This window comes from Octodon degus, unplaced genomic scaffold (genome assembly GCF_000260255.1).
Source record: "Octodon degus isolate 3935 unplaced genomic scaffold, OctDeg1.0 scaffold00002, whole genome shotgun sequence".
Taxonomy (NCBI): Eukaryota; Metazoa; Chordata; class Mammalia; order Rodentia; family Octodontidae; genus Octodon; species Octodon degus.
In genome coordinates, this window is record NW_004524578.1 from 20,282,705 (window position 1) to 20,292,950 (window position 10,246).

At 46.4% G+C, this 10,246-nt stretch overlaps 1 protein-coding gene across 4 annotated transcripts in view; it reads left to right on the plus strand.

Moving 5' to 3' along the window:
* Zscan2 (zinc finger and SCAN domain containing 2) overlaps window positions 1-10,246 on the plus strand; it is a 35,384-nt gene that overhangs the window by 3,388 nt on the left and 21,750 nt on the right. For 3 of the 4 annotated variants that reach the window (XR_002820244.1, XM_023710606.1, XM_004623320.2), the window contains exon 2: window positions 1,528-2,035. Coding sequence is in view for 3 of the 4 variants with exons in the window: in XM_023710606.1 (XP_023566374.1) it covers window positions 1,621-2,035 (415 nt within the window). In the remaining variant the exon portion in view is untranslated. Of the gene's footprint in view, window positions 1-557; window positions 634-1,527; window positions 2,036-10,246 lie in introns of those variants that run through there. The other variant, XM_023710601.1, reaches the window with a different exon arrangement.

The window sequence follows — 10,246 nt, forward strand, 5'->3', positions numbered from 1 at the left end:
CAAAAAAACTGAATTATTGAAAGTGTACATTTTAAGCATATGTCGTTCATTGTATGCAATTATTTCTTTTTTTTTAAATTTTTATTATTATTATTTGTGTGTGTGTGTGTATTATTATTATTATTTGTGTGTGTGTGTGTGTGTGGCCAGCTCAGCCCACCAGGGGGCGGGGCTGGCTGGCATGTGGTGCTGGGGGATTGAACCGCGGTCCCTGTACGTTGCTAAGCTTGTTGTAAGTAGGTGCTTTAGACCACTGAGCCATCTCACCAGCCCCTGATTTTCACTTATTTGAAGGGGTGTCTGGAATGTAACCTTTGCAGTAAGTCAGGGACCACTGTCCATGAAAAGACGTGCACAGGTCATCTGCAAACCTTGTACCATTTTATATATAAGGGTTTTTGTGTGTATGTGTTAGAGACAAGTTCTTGCTATGCAGTTCAGGCTGGTCTTGAGCTCACTTTGTAGCTCAAGCTGGTCTCAAACTCACAGTGATTCTCCTGCCTCAGCCTCCTGAGTGATGGGATTACAGGTCTGAAAGAATCTTTTTTTTTTTTTTGGTACTAGGAATCGAACTCAGGACCTTGCACCTGCTAGGCAGGCACTGTGTCACTGAGCTCTATCACTAAACACTATGTAAGTATTTTGAGCAGCCACCGATTTTGATATCTCTGGGGTTCCTGGAACTGTTCCCCTGATGATACTGAGGATCCCTGTTCTTCAAGACAGGGCAATAGGGGCTGGTGAGATGGCTCAGTGGTCTAAAGCACCTACTTAGAACAAGCTTAGCAAAGCACAGGGACCGCGGTTCAATCCCCCAGCACCACATGCCAGCCAGCCCCGGCCCCTGGTGGACTGAGCAGGCCACACACACACACACACACACACACAAATAAATATTTTAAAAAAAAAAGACAAGGCAATAATGAAGTTGTCAGGTGAAGCTCTGAGTACCTTGAGATCTGATCTGTTGCTAATCTGTAAGATATCCTCATATGATAAGGGTGAGTGTTATTATCTGGTCAGTGGTCACTGAGGTTGAGTGACTAACTTGTATGTTAAGTCAAGGTCACCTGCTGTATAGCAAGTCTAAACTCATTCAGAGCAGGGTAATTGTGTATGTGTGTGTGAACATTGCATTTCTGAACTCATTCTTTGATTTCTTGGAAAGCACAGGACTGCTATTGTGATTGAATTATTTATTTTTCCATACTGGAGGTTGAACTCAGAGGCCTTTGTACTAAACCACATCTCCTGTCCTTTTTATGTTTCATTTTTCAACAAGGTCTTGCTGGGTCACTAAATTGCCCAGGCCGGTTTGAATTTAACAATCGTTCTGACTTGGCCTCCCAGAGTGCTGGGATTACACGTATGTACCACTGTGTTCTGTAAGAGATCTTTTTTCAGGAAGGAGGCATTCTTTTAAGAGGAACAGGAAACTGTTGATTTGCAGATATAAAGATCACTTGTTGTTCTGAGTTGCTTTTAGGATACTTAACAGCTCTGGTTCTCTGTCTTAATTCTTGGCAGGACTTCTTGTTGAGATTTGAAGGAGTTGTCTTCTCAGAGAGCCTGGCTAGAGAAGACAAGAACTAAGGCCTGGGTGATTGTCCATGAAGGTAGATGATGGCTGCAGAGGTGCCAGCAGTGACCGCTCCCCTGAGCCCTTTGGTCCAGGTGCCTCCAGAAGACAGCAGCCAGGAGGAGAAGGAGGCAGTCACCACTGTGTTCCCGGAGGATGACTCCTGGGTGCAGGAGGCTGTGCTGCAGGAGGGTGGCCCTGAGTCTGAGCCCTCTGGCCAGGGCACTGGCAAGGGTGGCCTGCTAGAGGAGCCAGCAGCTGAGGGACCACAGAGTGCACTTAGCCGCCTCCGCGAGCTCTGTCGACGTTGGCTGAGGCCAGAGGTCCACACAAAGGAGCAGATGTTAACTATGCTGCCAAAGGAAATTCAGGCCTGGCTGCAAGAGCATCGGCCGGAAAGCAGTGAGGAGGCAGAGGCTCTGATGGAAGACCTGACCCAGAGCCTTCGGGATGGTGGTAAGATGTACAATCTCATGGCTCCCATGGTAGAAGAAAAGGTAAAATCCAGGGCAGTACAGAGGACAGCACCTTCCCTCTGCTCTGTCTCTGTGCCATTCAGTCTGTCCTCCCCATTTTAATGCCTGTGCAGTGTGCAGTGCTAGCTCCAAATTTCAGAGCAAGAGGGGCTCAAGGACTATGCCTGGTGCTACATCTGCAGAGTGGGCACAAGTTTTGTATTTACATGTTTATTTGGAGTAGTTGGGGAGTTGGTCAAAGTTATGGGAAGAGGGGCTGAAGGCCCCCATAAGCCACCCCTTGGCACCTTTGCTTGGTTCTGCAACACACATTCAAATAGTTCCAGATAACTAGAAGAAAAATCCAACTGTCCTGGGGCATAGGCAGATCTGAAATTACTAATCAAGTGAATACAGGCCACAACCAAAGCCACTGTGCCCCAGGACAGTTGCCAGAGCCCATGGAATGACTGCTGTGGGGAAGTTCAGAGAAAGGAGTGAACAGAGAGGTCAGCAAAGGCTTCCGGAGAGAAGTCAAATGTAAGCGAGAGGTTGCAGGACAGAGTGAAATGTGGAAAGTCATGGGACAGGGAGGAGGCCATGGCCACTGAGAAGAGGGACCAGGGTGGCACATTCCTTCCCCTTGGGGAGAGCTGGCTGGGAAGGGAAAGTGCTAGGAATTGGGGAAGGGCAGTGGAGTCTTGGATCGACAGCACTGGCCCCAGCAGGTTCTAGACAGGCCCATAGGGCCTGGGAGGAAGCAGAGTACAGCGACAGGAAGGCCGTGTGATTACGGGTAGGGCAGGCTGGAGGCTGGAGAGCAGTCAGGAAGCTGCCTCCTCCTGTCATAGGATGTACAGTAATGGGGGTCAGCCCAAGATGGGACAACAGGGAAAGGGGGTGACATTGGACACATGTGAGGAAGAACTAATAGTAGCAACAGCTAGTATTTCCTCAGTTCTTTCTGCACACCAGGCAGAGTGCTTAGCATCTACTATGAAAAAGTTACTTAAAATGTTATCATCATGGGAGATAAGCTGGGTTCTCATGGCCAAAGAAGTTAGGTGATATAGCCCAGGCTGGCCTTGAATTTGCAGTGATCCTCCTGCCTCAGTCTCCTGATTGCTGGGATTATAGCAGTGTGCCACCACTCCTGGCCCCAGTTTAAAATCTTAAGAAAATTGGCCAGAGATATAGCTCAGCTGCTTAAGCACCAGCCTGGCAAGGGCAAAGTCCCAAGTTCGATCCCTGGTACTGAAGAAAAAAAATATCTTAAGAAAAAATAAAAATCTGTCATCCTGTTTCAAGATTTTGCTTACTTGATTCCTGATGGATAAAAGAAGTTCATAATGAACTTCTGCATCTTCAGGCAGATATAGCAGAGGGGTTGAGGGCCAGAGAGAAGATTGCAGGACACTTACTTGCTTGGGGAGCTCAGTAGGGCACCAGTCCCAGCAGTGTGTGAGGTGATTATCACTCTCACCACTGGCTTGCTAATGTAGGGCCTTGTGCCTCTCATCTTTCACTGGACATCTGGCAGCAGGCCCCACTCCAGGTTTCTGCCTCTTAGACTGTCTTTTTGGAACTTTGTTTCACAGATTACCCCACCTTCCTCGTGATTGCCCCAATTTCTGAACTTTACTTCTTCATTTCTCAAACCTTTACTCAGTAGCCACTGCCTGACCTCTGTTGTGTGTGCCCAGCATGGGATATTTGGACCCATTTACCCAGCAGAGGACATGTTGGGGCTTGGGTAATACCTTAATGTTTGACCAACAGGTACTTGTAGGTGCTTACGTTTTGAGTACCTTTCTTGCCAGTAAGTCCAGAGCTTTAGTGACAGTTTCTGTGGCAAAGCCCCTCTCTGCTTGTAAATGTTAACCCCATCCCAGCCTTGATTGAGGCTCTTGGGATTTATCACCTAAGTTCTGCAGCAGTCTCTAAACAGAACCTGCCTTTATCCTCTTCCCTCAGTTTTCAAGCTTTTTTTTCTACCAGTGATCTTAAAATTTCCCTGTACTCCTGAGTATCTGCCACAGCAGGCAGGACCTCCTTGTTCAGGGGACCCATGGCCCTGTGGGACCTGGCTGAGACCTCTCCTGCAGGTGGTTCCCTTCTCTGGTCCCTGGCCATGTCCCTTGATCTGTCAGACCAGATCTTGCTGCCTGTGAACATAACTGCTCACTCCTGCACCTTTGTCCCAGGATGGCTTTTTCTCACCTGTGAGGTCCAATTCCTGTCATCCTTTGCTTTTATAGAAGCTTATTTTTATCTCTTTTTTTTTTCACATTTGGTATAGGGTTTTGCTGCACAGCTCGGACACTTAGTGATCTTCCTGTTTTCAGCTTCCCCAGTGCTGGGATTACAGGCGTGCGCCACCATGCTGGGACTTAGTGGCCAGCTCAGCATGCTTGGGAGTATGGCTGGCACAACATGTGATGCCAGGGATCGAACCCAGTTCCCTGCACTTGCCTAAGCAGGCGCTTAGACTGCTGAGCTGTCTTGCTGGCTCTGCTGTTGTCCTTTGAGTGCCTGCTTGCAGAGACCCTCTCGTAAGTATCCCTAGTTTTACTGGGGTCATCTCCTTTGGGACTCTAGGATTGTCTTTGAACTTTTTCTTAGAGTCCATCTTGTTTTCTGTTTATATGAATACTCATACTTCTAGGTACCTATCCCCCCTCCTCCTTCCCCCAACCCCTCTCATAGAGCCCTGCACTTAGTAGGAACTCAAAAAGCACTGCTGATATGAATAAGGGAAAACGTCTTCCCTGCAGATCCCCCACTCATCTGCTCAGTGGAGGAAGGAGGCAGGCCTCTTTCCAGCCTCTATCAGGGTAAGCATTGGTCTGAAAGCCAGGCCAAGCTTTGGTCTGAAAACAAAGGCCTGTACCAAATATACAAGTTATAAAAGTAAATAAATGAAACCAATTTTAAAAAATGAAGACAAAGAGGGGTTGAGTTCAAATTGGGTAGAACATAGCCTGGGATGCTTCTGATCTGCAAAAGAGTAAGAAAGATTACACTCAGATCCAGGGAAATAAGCAGCTTAGTGCTACAGAAGAGTGCTTATTATTACCCTGCATGGTTTCTATTCTTAGATGCCATATACTAATCCTTTGCTTATATTCAGCAAATCAAGTGAATGTTATTTATGCTAATAAAGGTTTTGTTTGGGTTTTTTTTTTGTAATTTTTGTATTTGGTACAGGGTCTTACTACGCAGCTCAGACTTGTATCAAGACTCCTGTTTTTAGCTTCCCCAGCACTGGATTACAGGCATGCGCTACCACGCCCGGATTTGGGGGTCAAACCCTGGTCCCTGTGCTTGCCTAAGCAGGCACTAAGTCTGCTAAGCTCTCTCACTGGCCCCATAAAGATATTTTTGAAAGTAGCTTATTCAACCAGGCATGCTTGTGATCAGCCTTTTGGGAGGCAGAGGCAGAAATATTAAAAGTTTGAGCCCAACTGGATAACAGTAAGCCCTTACTTCAAAATAAAAAATAAAATGGGCTGGAGATGTAGCTCAGTATAAAGGCCCTAGTTTCAATTTTCAATGCTAAAAATTTTAAAAGAATTCAGAGTGTACAGGTGTGTGGTATTCCCACGTCTCAAATTGCAAAGCCGCCAAGATCTCAGCCTTACCTAGCCACAGCATAAGCTTGCTGCCTGCCTTTTCCCTGTGAAAGAATCAGACCACTGCTGTCCTAGCCAAGTCATGACCAGTACTGGCCCCCCTTCTTCAGAATCTGTTTTCCCAGAATAGGCAGTCTCTGAATCAGTTTCCCAGCAGTTTATAAATCAGTCTTAACAATCATAGTTTCCAAGACAGCCAAGCACAACTGCAATGGTTCAGTAGGCACAGACTCTAAGGCAGCTAGAGACTTCCTCTTACAATTCTATAGAGCCCCAAAGCCTGTAAGAGATGGTAGTGTTCTGTTCTAGTTGCCAAGGTTCGCTCTCAAGGTTTTAACTCCAATAAAACCTGGCCTTTAAACTTTCCAGATTATCTAGAGAAAACAAACAAAGAGGGGCTGGGGAGATGGCTCAGTGCATAAGCGCTTCCCTGACAAGCGCAAGGATCTGAGTTCAATCCTTGGTTCCGCAAACAAACCTGGTCTTGGCTGTGGAGCTTGATCTTTTTGCCTTTGAAAGAAAGACATTAATTTTATCTTAGGTTCATTTGCGCTAGCCACAGGTGTAGTGTGTGGGGTACACAGCGTTTGCATGACTAAATAGGTTTTGAATATGGAAACTAAGGTTATGGAGAATCTGCACAGGCTAGGGTAGGGGCGGTGTGTGTGTGTATATGGAGGGGGGGACCCTGTCTATCTCCTGATAGGATGCAGTTGTGTGGAGGGCTGGACTAGCAGCCTTGGGAAGAACATTCTTGACACCTCCTCTCGCCAGGAGTGCAGCAGCATCAGGAAATTTGTTTAAAATGCATATCTCAGCTGGGCTGGTGGCATAGGCCAGTGATCCTAGTACTCGGGCGGCTGAGGCAGGAGAATCACTGCATATTCAAGTCCACCTTGGACTAGAGTTCAAGGCCAGCCTGAACTACATAGTGAGACCCTGTCTCAAAAAGACTAAAATAAAATAAAAATGCAAATCCGACTCCAAAGCTGTCACCAGTCAGACATTCCCTAAGGGACATAAATGGGGAACCTTGACTGACAGTTCTCAGGACATCAGCAGTGCCCACTCCATAGGAGTAATTTTTCCAGATTCCTTGGTGTGTGATATGCCCTGGCAAGGGATTTTCTTCTTCTTCTTCATTTCTGATGCTGGAGACTGAACCCAGGACTTTCCCCTTACTAATAAACCAGCGCTGTACTGCTGAGCTACATCTCAAAATCTGGGGCCAGTGAGTTTAGAAAGTTCCAGTAGGTGGTTCTGTTTTACAGCAAAATATAAAAACCACCACCATAAAGCTTTTACTCCGAGGGGTGTCACTGGACCATGCAGTAGTCAGTCATCTGGGAACACGGAGCGAGTGCACACCACCAGTTGCCCACTGAGCCCACAGAAGTGGACTGTGCATTTAACAAGCCTACCCGGACTCTTCTAACTTAGAAGTTTGGGAAGGAGTTGAGGTTCTCACCTTTAGACCTACTTATGCATACATGGTTGAGCCAGAGACTCATAGCTCACCTCTTGCCATCCTTGCCGGCCTCTTCACTGAGGCCTGGCTGCCCCAGCAAAGCAGTTCCTTAATGGCTGCATTTGTGCACATTCATTTTCCTTAGCAGGAAAGGAAGTGGGGAGCATTGGAGGGCTGTGTAGGAATATGTTAGTGTTTAAACTCCAATTCTTCTGGCAAGCGCAAGGGCCTGAGTTCAATCCCCGGTTCTGAAAAAAAAACCAAACAAACCCAATTCTTGGCTTCAGCACAAAATTTTAATTCACTTAAATTCAGCTTTGGAATGTATGCCATACAGAACTCTTGGGTAACAGGATGTTACAACTGTAACACTTGATGTAACATTTGATGGTTTAACTGTAAAGTGTTTAAACCAATGACAGGGTTCATGGCTTTTTTTTTTTTTAAAGGAAGGAAAGGTTTATTCAGCTCACATTTTATGGAGGTTTCAGTCCATATTTACCTGACTCCAAGACAGGGTGACATATGGCAGAGTGCAGCAGTTCATGGAGATGGAAGACAGCAACAGCACAAGAGCAAAAAGGGAGGAGCAGCAGAGAGCAAGCCTCTCTCCCTCATATTGTATGCAGGCTAATGCCCATAGTGGGTGTAGCACTTACACCCGTAATCCCAGCATTGGACCACAAATCAGTCAGAAACTCTAGAAGCCCACCCCATGACTGCATGAGGCTTTGGGAGGACATCTAGACATAAACCATAACATTTCAGTCCTGGTCCCCCAAAGACTCATGCATATCCCTTTATGCAAAGGCATTTTAGTCTATCTCTAAGAGTTACCAAAGTCCTAACAGTTTCAGCTTTGCTGAAAAGTCCAAGTCTCCAAGGTCTAAGGCATACTTTTAGATGGGAGCCCTTGTACAAATGAAAAATTAAAACACTTTCAACATTCAGTGACACAAGATAAACATTACTACTTCAAGAGGTACAAACAGGAAGATATAAAGCACTGGGACCAAAGCAAGTTCAAAATCCAGGAAGACAAACATTAAGTCCTGTAGTTCCATGTGAAACATCCAAAACAACCTGTGATGTTGTGAGCTCCAAAAGTCTTGTATGACTCTACACCTATGGCACTTGTGGTAGTTGTAGCTCTGAGGCCTTCTCTGTAGGTCTGCTCTGCTCAATCCTTGCAGCTTTCCTTAGATGATCCACAGTCCTGGTTTTTCCAAACTTCTTGGTTTTTCATTGCACCTTTGGCTTCACCCTCACAGCTTTACATATTTACCCTCTTAGGAGCACACTGCCTGGCCTCCCAGGACTTCTTCTGAAATTGGATGGAAGCCTTTTTAACCTCAGAACTCCTGTGTTCTGCATGCACCTAAAACCATCAATCATGTGGATGATGCCAGGGTCCTTTGGAGCAGTAGCCAGGCTTTCTTCTCTCTTGTCTGTAGGGGCTGAGTGCCTAGATTGCTGAGCACTCAGTTTGATTCTAAGGAATAAAGTCTCTAGGAGGCCACCATTTTGAATGTGGTGTGTTGGCTGCCACCACCATTCTGGAGCATGGTCCTCTTCAGCTTTCTCCTCAGAGCAAAGTCTCACTTTCACAGTTTTGAGACTTCAAAGGTGGAGACTTCGCTTCTTCTTGTGATTCCCACAAGCCATCTTTTCTATTCTCTCCCTTTTCAGCAATGGAAATCTTCTCAGCTCTATCTTTAAAGTCCACAGCTTTACTGAAGCTTTTTTTTCAGGCCAAACTAACGTTTTAAATCATCCCGTTGAGCTCTTTGCTCTTGATTCACAACATAAATCTGGCCCAGGGCTGGAGAGATGGCTCAGTGGTCTAAAGCACCTACTTGGAACAAGCTTGGCAAAGTACAGGGACCACGGTTCGATCCCCCAGCACCACATGCCAGCCAGCTGCGCCCCCTGGTGGGCTGAGCTGCCCCCCCACACACACACAATAAATAAATGTTTAAAAAAAAAAAAAGTTTAAAAAAAAAAATCTGGCCCAAAGTCCCCAACAATATCCATGCCACTGCCCCAGCATTAGACTGCCTTGAAATTTCTTCTGCAAGATTAATTAGTCCATCACCACCCCCCTCCCTTTTTTTTTTTTTTTTTTTTCTTCAGAACCAGGGATGGAGCTCAGGCCCTTGAGCTTGCCAGGCAAGTGCTTATTATACTAAGCCATATCCCTGGCTCCAGTCCATCACCCTTAATCTCAGTCTCAGGTAAAGTTTCTGTGTATGAGCAAAATGCAGACAAACTTTCTGCCAAGCCATAACATACATCGTCTGGAGCCCAGCAACCAATGTGGTCCCTCTTTCCAAAAGAAATCTCCCGAGCCTGGTCTTTACCAGCAGGATTTCTATCAGCTTTCTGATCTTCTGTGCTCTGACTAGAATCTTCCATGCAGAACAGCATAAGGCGTTCAGCTCTACTCTTTTCAGGTGACATTTCTGAACCTTTCCAAACTTCCCACAAGCCATCCCCAAAGGCTCTTTAACCACATGGTCAAGTGTAATCACAGCAAGAACCCCACTTCTCTGTTACCAAATTCTGTCTTCATTGCAGGGACAAGATAACCAACACCCAAAATTAGGGAAGAAAGGGTCTATTTAGCTAGCTCACAGTTTGTAGAGGTTTCCGTCCATATTCAGCTGGCTCCAAGGCAGAGTGGGACATGGCAGAGCAGCAGTTCATGGTACTGGAAAACAGCAGAACAGCAAGAGCAAAAAGGGATGAGCAGCCTTATGGCTGTTTTTACCACTTGTTTGTCTTTCTGGCAGCCAGGATTCAGGTGGAACTGAGGCCCTGGTCACAGGCACTCAGGTCTGGTCAGCCAGGGCAGTGCTTGGGGGCAGAGCCCAGGCCAGGCCGGTACCAGGCACGAGGCTCTGTAGGCCAGTGGCCCAGACATAGTGTCAGGAACACCAGGCTAGGCCTTAGGGGGATTTGCGTCACATACACTAAAGCACCAAAGCCTGCAAGTAACAGTTTTCATTATTGTAGATAAGTTATAGGAGTCTCTGCATCCACTGGGAAGTCATCAAAAACATGAATTAGGGGCTGGTGAGATGGCTCAGTGGTCTAAAGCACCTACTTAGAA